General features: G+C 40.7%; 2 protein-coding genes across 3 annotated transcripts in view; one reads left to right on the top strand and one right to left on the bottom strand.

Annotated features, from left to right (window-relative positions):
- The first annotated feature begins 860 nt into the window (after positions 1-860).
- LOC148105761 (ribonuclease inhibitor-like) lies at positions 861-4,100 on the top strand. Its single transcript, XM_087838391.1, has 5 exons — positions 861-902; positions 1,047-1,174; positions 1,613-1,786; positions 2,544-2,717; positions 3,375-4,100. The coding sequence occupies exons 1-5, from the start codon at positions 861-863 to the stop codon at positions 3,382-3,384; spliced, it is 528 nt and encodes a 175-aa protein (XP_087694517.1). The 3' UTR covers positions 3,385-4,100.
- Positions 4,101-6,311: 2,211 nt separating this feature from the next.
- Positions 6,312-14,495, bottom strand: part of map4k2 (mitogen-activated protein kinase kinase kinase kinase 2) — a 47,190-nt gene continuing 39,006 nt past the window's right edge. For both annotated transcript variants that reach the window (XM_087837876.1, XM_087837877.1), the window contains 6 exons: positions 14,252-14,429; positions 14,092-14,163; positions 13,930-14,016; positions 13,777-13,847; positions 13,605-13,660; positions 6,312-7,825 (listed from right to left, as the gene is read on the bottom strand). In XM_087837876.1, the coding sequence (XP_087694002.1) occupies positions 7,738-7,825; positions 13,605-13,660; positions 13,777-13,847; positions 13,930-14,016; positions 14,092-14,163; positions 14,252-14,429 (552 nt within the window). In that variant the 3' untranslated portion in view covers positions 6,312-7,737. The remainder of the gene's footprint in view (positions 7,826-13,604; positions 13,661-13,776; positions 13,848-13,929; positions 14,017-14,091; positions 14,164-14,251; positions 14,430-14,495) is intronic.

Genomic DNA, 14,495 nt, shown 5'->3' with positions numbered 1-14,495 from the left:
TTGTCTCTTTTTGGTACCAGTATTTTTCTCAGTGACAACCCTGTGGCACAATCACAGTAATCACTTTTAAAAAAGAAAAGAAACCTTACCTGGGTGCATCCTTCTAGATGTACAAAGTTCACGTTCAAAATGAACCACAATATCAATTATTAAGTTCCAAATGGCAACATTTATTTGCAACTTCATAGACTTTGTTAACAAATTGCAACAACCATTAAGCTGGAAAAATTGATCCAACCGCCTACACCCACTTCCCTTCCTATTTGTGGGATGTATAGAGTCCATAAAAAGTCCTTAAAATAAACCATCCGTAAGTCCAGGGGGATGTGTGTGAAAAAGGGGAACAGCAAGTTCAAAATGGTGTGGTGTGTTTTTGTTTTGTTGCAGCTGGCCTAGCACACTCTGCTGTGCAGCACAGAATAAAGTCAATTGGTCGATCAACGGGGTTGGCTCACCATCGATTACAGGATCCGTTGCAATGCATCAAAAGGAAGATACAAAGGGAAACAAAAAAACCTGACCTGTCAACGACAGTGTTATAGGACATATTAAGTTCTCATATAATCACAGTTCAAAGTCCTATCACCTAAAATGTATTGTTTGCAACGTTACCCATGTTACAAATTGAAAATAAACAGTAAAACACACGATCTGTGCATTTGCTTCAAATTCTGTTTTTCAATAAATTGAATAAAGTTTTCCACAAAATATTTTTAAACAATTATTCAATAAACACTGGAACATTTTGCTTGCAAAGAACTCATGAAAAGCACAGATAAACAATGAACTATTAAAATATTTTACTCACCGATCTCAGAAAAGAAAGGCGGAGCAGCGCGAGATGGCACAGGAATGATGAAATGGCGTCGTCTCTAACTCCCGACCTTCGTCGACCAAACAATGTAAAAGGAACTAGCTAGTTACTTGTCTTAGCAGTACACATACAATAAAACGATCATTCATAAACAGCGAGTGCTAACTCTCCCGTTTATATTACTTTTTTTCATACCTCGTTTCAGTAAATCGCTGTGTCTTTTCCTCGCTAGCGTGCTCATGGAGGATTCGCGAGAGAGAGGAAAAGCCTGTGCTCTCTAAGACGGAGATGGCAGGCGGGGCCCTGCACCACGTTTCAGCAGCTCATTGGCTTAGAGCAACTCACGTCTATACCAGAGCAGTTAACTCTTTAACCGCTGCACCTGTGGCTTATTCACTATAAACAGAGTGTAACTGCTAAGATTCTTTTTTTCATTTTGGCATATTTTATCCAAGCCATCCTTAAATATGGGTTACACATGCTCTTAGTACTTTGCCAGTTACTCCTATACTCCATACTGATCCACACTGTGGATTTTCATGATAAAGTCTGTTTTCTTCTTTTTCAAGTCTTTGTCCTGTTTTTATGATAAATGTACGACTTTAATGTGAAACATTAGTTTTTTCTCTTGTTGTGTTTGTTTGAAGCTGCTTCCTGTTGGCTTCAGCTGTTTGGAGTTTCCATTTTCTAAACTTCTCCATTCTGAACCTTCTTCAGCTCTGAACAGATGATGAAACACTGAATGATTTCAAGCTCACACTTTGTCTAATAAACTTACATCTTTCATTCTTTATACAGATTGGAGCACTGTGGTTTGTCAGAGATCAGCTGTGATTATCTGGCAGCAGCGCTGAAGTCGAACCCCTCCCATCTGAGAGAGCTGGACCTGTATGAAAACAACTTGCAGGATTCAGGAGTGAAGCATCTGTGTGGTTTCCTGGAGAGTCCAGGATGTAAACTTGAAACTCTGAGGTCAGTCAGCATGTTTTAGTTGTGCTGAGATGAATATGATGTGAAAGTTGTGCTGACACTAAACTGCAGACATCAGGCTGATATTATACTGATCCACACTGAGGATCTTCATGGTAAAGTCTGTTTTCTTCTTCTCTGGTTTAGTCCATTGACTGTAGCAGAACAATGTTCACATTTCAAACAGTGATACTCAACGTATGGCCATCGGCCCACACGCGGCCTGCCCACCTTTCCTGATTCAGAGAGAGGGGACCCTGATTAACTGTGTAGTGTTCTTCCTCACAGTTCTAAGTATCAGACACAACATTTCATCATATTTCCTCATAACCCTCTTTTGTCTGACCATTTGAATCCCATTTGAATTTGCAATAAAGGATCCACAGAGTTTGGTGACAATAATGACAGTAGATGTTTATGTGAAAGTGCTGGAAGCAAATTAGTGTGTGATGTTCTTTCAGTGTTGCACTTTGTAGACGCTCCCTGAGCACTTGTCTCACAGCCAGCTGCACATAGAGACCAGTGTTGTTAGTCCAGGTCAGAAGATGACTTGTTGGAATGAAAATGAGCTTGTAGTTTGTCTGCTTTAATAATGTGACTGGAAAAAGGTGTTGGACTTCAAATATGTCCATTTCTTTCACACTTCACCTTTAAAAGTGAAGCCTTGTGGTTCCTGGAAGGAAAAACACGACTTTTTCAAGTCTTTGTCCTGTTTTTATGATAAATAATAATAAACTTACATCTTTCATTCTTTATACAGATTGTGGAGCTGTGGTTTGTCAGAGATCAGCTGTGATTATCTGGCAGCAGCACTGAAGTCCAACCCCTCCCATCTGAGAGAGCTGGATGTGGATGGAAACAACCTGAAGGACCCAGATATGAAGCAGCTGTCTGATCTTCAGCAGAGTCCAGACTACAGATTGGAGACTCTGCTGTAAGTAGAGTGACGGAGTGAGTGGGTGGTGCTGTCAGCAGTATTGTACTAAACACAGTCAGTATGAAACAAAGATCCAGTGTTTCCTGTAAAGCTGCAGCTTCTCAGTGAAGCTGTGAGAGGAGAATGGTGACAGGCTTCAGGATTGGACACAAACACTTCCTGTTTCTGACCTTTATGGTCACCATAGTAACGGCTGCTGTCAACAGCCAATCAGCTCTCTGAACAAAGCAGCACGCAGACCAATGACTGCATTCATTTCCAAGTTTAAAGCAGTGAAGAACACAGTCTGTAGGTGAGGAAGAATTTAGTGAGAGCAGATGTTTGGATGGAATTCCTCCAATTAACAGCTGGAACCGTCCATCTGGATTGTTGGGCTTGTTGTTGGGGTTCCTACAGAGCTCAGAGTGGACACACCAAGGTTCTTCTAATGAATGAAAGTCCAAACTCAAACTAGGAGGGAAAAACATTTTCATCAACTTCAATAAAAATCCAAAGACTAGAAAAAGTGAAGCAACAATGAGTCCTAGTACAGTCCCAGCACTGAAGTCCCTGCTGCTCTTTATACTGGATGTGCTGCATCACTGACTGACAGCTGATGAAGAGTCTCTGGAAACACTCGTTTATCTCCTCTGCTCTTCCTTCTTCTCTCTGCAGGTGGAGCTGATGATGGTAAACAGGACGGTGTGTGTGCTGAGAGAGGAGGAGCTGTGTCCTGATGATCCAGAGAGGTTGAAGCAGCAGCAGCTTGTGTGTAGAGACGCTCTGACTGGGCCATGTTACTGGGAGGTGGAGAGGAGAGCTTCATCCAGCAGTGACTGACAGAGGAATGAGAAGAAGTGCAGATGACTGTCAGTGCTGCAGAGTGAACTGCTCTGAGAACAGCTCCACTGTCAGACACAATGTAGAGTCCAGCATCATCCCTGTGTGTCCCTCTGGATCTGACAGAGGATCATCAGTGTATCTGGACTGCTCTGCTGCTGCTCTGTCCTTCTACAGTCTCTGCACAGTCTCTGTCTGACTCTGGCTTCAGACCCTCCTGGATCAAACTCACCTGGAAAGACTTTCAAATTCAAATTCAAATTTTTTTTGTCACACACACAACCATACCCAGTATGACATGAGGTGAAATACATGTAGCTGTGCAATACCCGACCATTAAATGACAGTGGTTTTACACTATTTACAATTTACATGTTATTACAAAATGTACAGATTTAACTTAGAAATTTACAGTAAAAATGTGCAAATAGCAGAAAGAGATTATAAGGAAGTGTACATGAAGAAAAACCAGAGTGTGTGTGGTGATGTGATGTGTGTGAGAGTCCAGTCTTATAGTGATGTGGTGTGTGTGGGAGAGGTCACCTGCACCTACACCTGGTTCACGCAGCAATATATTGCGCCATTTTCGGGGTCCACAAATCAAAACAAACGCACCGTGTTGGAACGACGACGACAAGAAACATGCTTAAAAGTAGTTAACTACTTAAAGTAGATGCAAACTAACACATTGATAATCGGGCAAATTATTACTTAACGCCAATTTGTGTCCTCCCTGTCTCATTTAATTTATCGTCTTTACATCAACCTTGTCCTTGTATGTTCCAGGTACTGCACTCCCAAAGATTGAATGAACCTGCATTACGGCCATGGGTAATTGTAAGCACCACGGGGAAGGTCGAAGCCGCACACTGAACATGCTGAACACCCTACCTATATAAATCCAAGCAGGAAGCATGTTTTAATAGTGTGATTAGGTCATCTAAACACCCTACCTAAATAAATCCAAGCAGGAAGCATGTTTTAATAGTGTGATTGGGTCATCTGAACATGCTACCTAAATAAATCCAAGCAGGAAGCATGTTTTAATACTGTGATTGGGCCATCTGAACATGCTACCTATATAAATCCAAGCAGGAAGCATGTTTTAATAGTGTGATTGGGCCATCTGAACATGCTACCTATACGACGGAGCCATTAATCACGTAAGGTAGCATATTCTGATAAGGTAGCACGGATATTTAGACAAGACTATAAATTTACGCTACGGTAGGATGTTCAAATTCAAATTCAAATTCAAATTTTTATTTGTCACATACAGTCATACACAGTACAATATGCAGTGAAATGCTTACACAACTGCTCGTGACCTAAAGAAAAAAAGAAAAGGCTATGAATAAGATAGGAAATAAATATGAAAATTAAAAAGGGTAAATTTAACCAGGAAGGAATAAAATAAAATAAAATATAAAAATTAAGTTAAGAATGAGATAACTGTACAACACAAATTGGAATGAAGGGTAAATTTAACTGGGAAAGAATAAGATAAAATATATAAATTAAAGTTGAAAATAACAAAATACACAGTATAGAAATATATAAGAATGTATGAAGAAATATAAATATATATATATATATATATACAATAACAGCAGCTGTACAAGTATTAACTGGAAATGAAGAATATAATGTCCAGTATTGTGAAATCCACATTATTTAGTGTCTTGTGCAGTGCAAATATGCTTAAAGTGATTTAGTGATGAAGTGAAAACAATGTCCAGAATGTCCAGTGTGTGTAAGAACCATATGTGTGGGTCAGTACTGTGTGGCGGTGTGATTGAGAGACCGTATCACCTGCGGGAAGAAGCTCCTCCTCAGTATCTCTGTTGGTCTTCAGGGAGCGGAATTGCTTTCCTGACCTCAACAGAGAGAACAGTCTGTTGTTGGGATGGCTGAGGTCCTTCACGATCTTCCTGGCCTTGGTCCAGCACTGCCTGCTGTAGATTGAGTGCAGGTCAGGGAGCTTGGAGCGGATGGTGCGCTCAACTGATCACACAACCCTCTGTAGAGCTCGTGTTTTGACAGAACACCGGTTCTTGTCCCCAACATTTTTCTTTTGTTAAGCTTACTGTTATCAAGGCATGGTAAATGAACAGTAAACCTTGCCTGATGACTAATCTTCCCGTTTCCCTCTCATTCATTTATTTGGGTTGTCATGGCAGAAGTATTAAACAATGCCTTTTATTAGAACATAAGCATTTAAATGCAGTAATTGTATTTGAATTAGTTAAATATGAGTGGGCAACTCTGACCATGACAAGACTACATTTGCTCTAAAAAATTAATAAAACATTTAGACATATTGTTGTCATTATTTTTACTCTTCAATTTTATGTGTTTTTTCTTTAAGATGGTATCAGAAGTTGCTCCTCCACCATGAAAAAAACCATCTGCATGTATTCTTTCACTACATCCACGATTCTCCTCTGTGGTCTTCCTCATTCATCCTGTTTGGAGCTTAATGTTCAACATCCTTTATCTATTAAAATTACAGAAGGAGAGGGGGAGCCCATCAGCGCTCATCACTGCCTTCACTTACTTGCTGCTATGTGTGCAGGAATAACACAGTTATGCAGTTACTTTCTCAGTCTGCTAGAGCCTCCACTTGAACGCAAGAACCTTCATTTATCTTCTCAAACGGAATTCAAAATGTTTTTTACAAATTGAAGGATTAAGATATAAATCGTAGAAGCATCGATCCACACATTCAAAGAAGAACAACCCAACAAACTCTTCATAAAACTCCAAGAGATATGAAAATCTTTATTTCTGTCTATTCTGTGTTGTTAATAACGTCACATCTTCACATAGTAGCAAAAACATATTAAAAAACATTAATCTCAACATGCATACTGTACTTCAAGTTTCTCTCATGGAAAGGCCAGTGTTACTTTTATAGTATCCTTTCCATAAATATCATAAATATCTTTACCCATGTAGTGGAATTATTTTATTTTATTTTATTTTTTCATTTTAGTTAACAAGTATAATGTGACCACATTCACTTTTTATCAGGACAAGCTACACCACCACGGTGGTTAGCATACAGTAACACTGCCTTGTTCTCAAAGCTTCTTGCTAACTGTACTTTTGTCTGATATGTTCTCTTTAAGTAAGGATACTGAAAGTGTAAGCAGTGTATACGGTCACATCACGTGCTTAAGGTTGTGTTAGCACTGATAATTCCTTCACAGTTCTTTAAAGATGCTGAAGTCATCATATCAGCTGTAAATGCAGTGCTGCTGCTGTCCTTACGCTATACTTTCAAGCATCACACTTTCTTACTGACCAGTTTATTTCCACTTTTCATGCTCTAGTATGGTGTGACTGAATGAAGTCAGCAAACCAAATTCTGTCCATCTGAGGATGAGAAAAAACTTGCATGAAATGGGAAGAATGAGATGAAGATGGCTCCTATGCTTTAGACGTGGCACTGTTTCTGCCATTGTAAGTACGCTAATGCTTGAAAGATACATTAAAAGTCTGACACTTCACTCTTCAGCTGGAGCGTCCATCAAGTTTTACATTCCAGGTGTCCTCGTTGGGATTACGACTCAGACGATGATGTGAAAAATTAGTTATTACATTAAACCCATAAAATCAACACTGGCAAAAAAGCCGTGCACTTCACAGAGCAGCTTTCTATGGCCGAGCAGCTCCTGCAGGTGTAAGGTGTAGGTGTCACAGCACTCTGGTCCAAAGAGTTTATGTGCAGCATGCAGACAGAAAATGGCTTTACAGAATATGACTGAAGGTTGAGGCACCAAAACACACTCAGTCTGATCAAGAAGAAAACCTGACTGAGCGCTTCATAACATCAGTATGATGATGTCCCAGAGGCCATGTTCAGGTTATTCTCCCGTCCACACTGAGCGGGCGGATCAGTGGAGTCTGCATTAGCTTTAACAGAAAGGTCTGATTTAAGTAGGTAAGCTAAATAGACAAGAAAAGCTGGAAAGCTTTATCAACTATAACCCCAACGAGGACCTTGACAGGTGTCTTGTGTACAGATGAAGGCTGGACAGTCAGCAGGATGCCTTCCTAACATTTGTCATTCCCAGCATTGAACCGTTTCCTGGCACAGCCTCAGTGAAACAGAGCATCGTTTCCACCCCACAGTTACAGACAGGCTGTGCTTTTCTTTGGTAACACCGTCGAAAGAGAAGCCCCGTGTCCTCTCTCAGTAGCTGCTTTCGTGTCCTGTCAGGATGTACAGGCTGCTCAGTGCTGACGGGTCATCAGTCGGTGTGCTCTGAAGGATGATGTCTCTGCACATTGTCAGCAAATGAGAAGGAGATGAGTTGTAAAGGAGAACCAGAGAAAGGCAGTACTAACCTAAAGCCAGTGCCTCCACCTGCTTCTACTCCTCCCATCTCTAGTACTAACACTACTCTACTGATACTACAACCACTTTAATGCTACACACTGGTACTGGTACACTTACTGGAGTTTTATTCCTGTTCCTGCTCATCACCACGCCTACCACTTTTTTAAACTTTATGATAAGTGTGAACATTTACACAACAGCATACAAACAAGTTTAAAGTAGAAAAAGGAGTAGTAGACACACCTATGGTACCGATTTAAAATCCTACATGTCTTTGTTCTCAGGTTATCACGTTCACAAACTTTGGTGTCCACGCTATTTGCCTGCCAGGCTGACAATGATTTAGATCCCAGAAATCCAACAACATTTTTAAGCTGTTATTCCTGGTTTCACAGTGGAAAACTCCAGGTAACTTCCATTAACTTTGCTCCTGTATAAGACTTTCCTGAATGCTAAGGTTTGGTCAGAATTCTGAGATTAAAGTGAGAATTCTGACTTTTTTCTCAGAATTCAGGAAAAGAAGAAAAAAAAGAGACGTGCCCACTTCTTTTTTTCCCAGTGGCCCTAATCCTCTTCCGTAGATTCCAGTAATGACTGATTAAAAAAAAAAAATTGTGAAATATTTCAACTCACCACGATTCTTATTTCAAACTTCATTAAGAGCTACTGGATCAACAGGGGTGTCCTGGATTTGTTAGTAATATAATATAGTAATATATTATTATTAGTTTTAATTATTTAGTCAAAAATCAATTCCAGACTGCACTGAAAGAAATCAAAAAGAAAAGGACATTTTCTGAAGACTGGGTTTTAATGCCAGATATCTATGCGATCCAAATGTAAACACACACTTGTAGTTACTGGAATTATTCATTTTCACAGGTTGTGTGTCAATTGTTTGAGAAAACCTGGTGTTAATGTCCCCTCCCCCCACAAAAATGATCAAAAGGAGCACTTTAGAGCACTTTGCTCTGAGTATTTAAAAGTAAAATGGGAGCCAGACCCTTCGGTTTCCAGGCCCCTCTTGGTAAATGGTAAATGGACCAGTTCTTATATAGTGCTTTTCTACTCTGAGCACTCAAAGCTTGCCTCATTCACCCGTTCACACCCATTCATACTCTGACGGATGCACCGGAGAGCAACTTTCATGCAGGATATCTGGCATGCAGACGGGGAGTAGGTGACCGGCTCCCCCACCTGAGCTACAGCCACCACTTCTGTGGAACCAGCTTCCAGTTTGGGTTTGGGAGACAGACACCCTCTCTACTTTTAACATTAATTCAATTCAATTCAATTTTATTTATATAGCGCCAAATCACAACAAATGTCGCCTCAAGGCGCTTCATAGATACAGAGAAAAGCCCAACAATCATATGACCCCCTATGAGCAAGCACTTTGGCGACAGTGGGAAGGAAAAACTCCCTTTTAACAGGAAGAAACCTCCGGCAGAACCAGGCTCAGGGATGGGCGGCCATCTGCTGCGACCGGTTGGGGTGAGAGAAGGAAGACAGGATAAAAGACATGCTGTGGAAGAAAGACAGAGGTTAATAACAGATACGATTCAATACAGAGAGGTCTATTAACACATAGTGAGTGAGAAAGGTGACTGGAAAGGAAAAACTCAATGCATCATGGGAATCCCCGGCAGCCTACATCTATTGCAGCATAACTAAGGGAGGATTCAGGGTCACCTGGTCCAGCCCTAACTATATGCTTTAGCAAAAAGGAAAGTTTTAAGCCTAATCTTAAAAGTAGAGATAGTGTCTGTCTCCCGAATCCAAACTGGGAGCTGGTTCCACAGAAGAGGGGCCTGAAAACTGAAGGCTCTGCCTCCCATTCTACTTTTAAATACTCTAGGAACAACAAGTAGGCCTGCAGAGCGGGAGCGAAGTGCTCTAATAGGGTAATATGGTACTACAAGGTCATTAAGATAAGATGGGGCCTGATTATTTAAGACCTTGTATGTGAGGAGCAGGATTTTGAATTCAATTCTGGATTTAACAGGAAGCCAATGAAGGGAAGCCAAAACAGGAGAAATATGCTCTCTCTTTCTAGTCCCTGTCAGGACTCTTGCTGCAGCATTTTGGATTAACTGAAGACTTTTCAGTGAGTTTTTTGGACATCCTGATAATAATGAATTGCAGTAATCCAGCCTGGAAGTAATAAATGCATGAACTAGTTTTTCAGCGTCACTCTGAGACAGGATATTTCTAATTTTAGAGATGTTGCGCAAATGGAAAAACGCAGTCTTACATATTTGTTTAATATGTGCGTTGAAGGACATATCCTGGTCAAAAATGACTCCAAGGTTCCTCACAGTGTTACTGGAGGCCAAGGTAATGCCATCCAGAGTAAGAATCTGGTTAGATACCATATTTCTAAGCTTTTCAGCGCCGAGTACAATGACCTCAGTTTTATCTGAATTAAGAAGCAGAAAGTTAGTGGCCATCCAAGTCTTTATGTCTTTAAGACATTCCTGCAGTTTAACTAATTGGTGTGTGTTATCTGGCTTCATGGACAGATAGAGCTGGGTGTCATCTGCATAGCAGTGAAAATGTATGCTATGTCTTCTAATGATGCTGCCTAGGGGAAGCATGTATAATGTAAACAGAATTGGTCCTAGCACTGAACCCTGTGGAACTCCATAATTAACCTCAGTGTGTGAAGAGGACTCTCCATTTACATGCACAAACTGGAGTCTATTAGATAGATATGATACAAACCACTGCAGTGCAATACCTGTAATACCTACAGCATGTTCTAATCGCTCTAATAGGATATTATGGTCAACAGTATCGAATGCTGCACTAAGGTCAAGAAGGACAAGCACAGAGATGAGTCCATTGTCAGAGGCCATAAGAAGATCATTTGTAACCTTCACTAAAGCTGTTTCTGTGCTGTGATGAACTCTGAAAGCTGACTGAAACTCTTCAAATAAACCATTCCTCTGCAGATGATCTGTTAGCTGTTTGACAACTACTCTTTCAAGGATTTTTGATATGAAAGGAAGGTTGGAGATTGGCGTATAATTAGCTAAGACTGCTGGGTCTATAGATGGCTTTTTGAGTAAAGGTTTAACTGCAGCCACCTTGAAGGCCTGTGGTACATAGCCAATTATTAGAGATAGGTTGATCATATATAAGATCGAAGAATTAATCAATGGCAGGACTTCTTTGATCAGTTTTGTAGGAATGGGGTCTAAAAGACACGTTGATGGTTTGGAGGAAGTAATTATTGAAGTTAACTCAGAAAGATCGATTGGAGAAAAAGAGTCTAACTTAACATCAATGGAACTAAGAGTAGCTGTAGATAATATTACATCTGTGGGATGATTATTGGTAATTTTTTCTCTAATGATAAAAATTTTATTTGTGAAGAAGTTCATGAAGTCATCACTAGTTAACGTTAAAGGGATGGTTGGCTCAAAAGAGCTCTGACTTTTTGTCAGCCTGGCTACAGTGCTGAAGAGAAACCTGGGGTTGTTCTTATTTTCTTCAATCAGTGATGAGTAGTAAGCTGTTCTGGCTTTGCGGAGGGCTTTCTTATAAAGCAACAAACTATTTCTCCAGGCTAAATGATGATCCTCTAAATTTGTGACACGCCATTTCCTCTCCAGATTACGAGTCATCTGCTTTAGGGTACGTGTTTGAGAATTATACCACGGGGTCAGGTACTTCTGATTAGAGACCTTAGTTTTCACCGGAGCTACAGTATCCAGAGTCGTACGTAGTGAGGAGGTGAAATTATTAACAAGATAATCGACCTCTGTTGGGGTAACGTTCAGATAGCTGCTCTGCTCTGTGTTGGTACAGGGCATTGACGATGATAACAGTGGCTGGATTATATTCTTAAACTTAGTTACAGCGCTTTCAGGAAGACATCTACTTTGATAAAGTCCACTCTCCACTGCTGCGTAATTAATTATTGTAAATGTAAATGTTATCAAGAAATGATCAGACAGGAGAGGGCTTTCAGGAAACACTGTTAAATGTTCAGTTTCTATGCCATATGTTAACACAAGATCTAGAGTGTGATTAAAGTGGTGGGTGGGTTCTTTTACATTTTGAGAGAAACCAATTGAGTCTAACAACAGATTAAATGCCATGTTGAGGCTGTCATTTTTAGCATCAACATGGATGTTAAAATCACCCACAATAATTATTTTATCTGAGCTCAGAACTAAATCAGATATAAAGTCTGAGAAATCAGACAGAAACTCTGTGTAAGGCCCAGGTGGACGATAGATGATAACAAGTAAGACTGGTTTCTGAGTTTCACAGCTGGGGTGGACAATGTTAAGCATCAGGCTTTCAAATGAATTAAAAGTCTGTCTTGGTCTTTCATTAATTAATAGACTGGTGTGAAAAATTGCTGCCACACCGCCCCCTCGACCTGTGCTTCGAGGTTTCTGGTAGTTAGAATGACTCGGGGGTGTTGATTCATTTAAACTAACATAATCATCCTGCTGCAACCAGGTTTCTGTAAGGCAGAGTAAATCAATTTGTTGATCAATTATTAAGTCATGTACTAACAGAGACTTGGAGGAGAGAGACCTAATATTTAATAATCCACATTTCACTGTTTTACTCTTTGGTTCAGATGTGGATACTGTATTGTTCTTTCTTTGTAAATGTTTAAGTTGTTTGTTGCTGGTTTTTAGTTTGTTTTTTGTCTTTTTGGAAGCAGACACAGTCTCTATGGAGATGGGTTTTTGGGGGGGTAGCAGGAGGAGGGAAGCTGCAGAGAGGCGTGTAAGACTGCAACTCTGCTTCCTGGTCCCAACTCTGGATAGTCATGTTTTGAGGGGTTTAATAAATTTGTCGATATTTCTAGAAATGAGAGCTGCTCCATTCAAAGTGGGATGGATGCCATCTCTCCTAACAAGACCAGGTTTCCTCCAGAAGGTTTGCCAATTATCTATGAAGCCCACATCATTTCTGGGACACCACTCAGACAGCCAGCAATTTAAGGAGAACATGCGGCTAAACATTAGGCTTCAAACTTTCCTTTCTTCCCTGAATCCTCCCTTAGTTAGCCTAAGTCTAGGCTGCTGGCGGGTTCCCGTGATGCACCAAGTGTTTCTTCTTCAGTCGCCCTTTTCACTCACTATCTGTTTATACACCTCTCTGCATTCAATCATTAGTTGAGAATATTCTCTGGCTCTCTTCCCCAGATTGTCTTTGTCCCGTCTTCCTCCTCTCACCCCCCCAACCGATCGCAGCAGATGCCCGCCCCTCCCCGGCCTGGTTCAGGTTTTCACCTGCTAAAAGGGAGTTTTTCACCTTTGTGCACCATAATTGCAGGGCCTTTACCTTACAATATACAGTGTCTTGAAGTGACTATTGTTGTGATTTGGCACTAGCATAAAGAAAATTTGCACTAAGGAAAGTAGTTTTCTGTACAAAGTGTCAGGTAGATGGTAGTTGGTAACTTTAATGGCTGTTTTTTTTGGAGGGCTGCATGCAAACACATAGGCTGCATTTCCTACATTCTTGGATCTGAGTAACCAACAGAACAAACACTCTAGCGTGACTCCTGCTTTAACGCTACCATTAATGCTAGTAGTATTCATGCTACTTCTACATGCTACTCTGAAAATCACTTCCAGGTCTATTAACAATAGTATCAAGAAAAATACTATCCTGATTACTTCTGATGTACTAGGATTACTAGTTTCTCACAGTGATTGATAGCTCTTGTCAGCATACTGTTAACATACCTGTTTGTTCCCAGAACTCTGAACACACGACTCTCATCTGTAATTTCTTGTGTTACCTGCACATAAAGTGAAAATTCACATGTGTAATGACTTAGAACAAATATGATAAGCACATGATACGAGCACATGATACGAGCTCAGCCAACGTTGGATGAATTTACTAGTTCATCACCTCATCTGAATGGAAACTCCTCCCTTTGAGGCCATGCTTCCAGAACGCCAGCACACTATCCTGCAAGCAGACTGACAGAACAGGAGGTGTCACTCAGCTTTCAGGACACACATCAGCTCTCATTCACTCTGTTTGTCACATCATTATTTCTACCTAGTGTTTCAATGGGGAAGTCAAAGACTATTTCTGCAGCCAGCTGTCTGGATGGAAGTCCTTGCAGGTTCACGATTTTTACAGTTCCTGTCCAAACGGTACACAGATTGAGAATGAGCACGAAAGACATTTGAAGGATTCACAATATGCGAGGGGACTTACTTTCCAAGGTGATGAGAACAGTGTCTCGGTCCAGCTGGGTTACCTGCACAGCTCTGAGTGCTCCACTATCTCCTGACGCACGGAAAGAAGGAAGCTTGTTGAAACAAGTTGAAGCTTGAAGCTTTAGGAAGTCAGCAGAGAAATTCAGACACAGTCCTACCTGGCACTGGAACAGGAGCACCGTTCAGCTCTATAATATCAAACCTGAGCTGTTGGCCGGTTGGTGGTTTATCATTACTACAGTCTCTCACTCCAACACACAGCTGAGGAAACTCATCTGTTGCCAACACCAGCAGTTCAAATATCGGAAGAGAATCTGGGAGCCTGATGGCGAGTTGCTGTGAAACAGTCACCAAGGAAACAAGGAAAACTAAATAAATTCTCATGATGGTTAAGTGATGCTT

This window comes from Neolamprologus brichardi, chromosome 3 (genome assembly GCF_056152115.1).
Source record: "Neolamprologus brichardi isolate AB-2024 chromosome 3, ASM5615211v1, whole genome shotgun sequence".
NCBI lineage: Eukaryota > Metazoa > Chordata > Actinopteri > Cichliformes > Cichlidae > Neolamprologus > Neolamprologus brichardi.
Note: the sequence above shows the minus strand (reverse complement) of the source record. Positions and strands in the feature narration are given on the sequence as shown.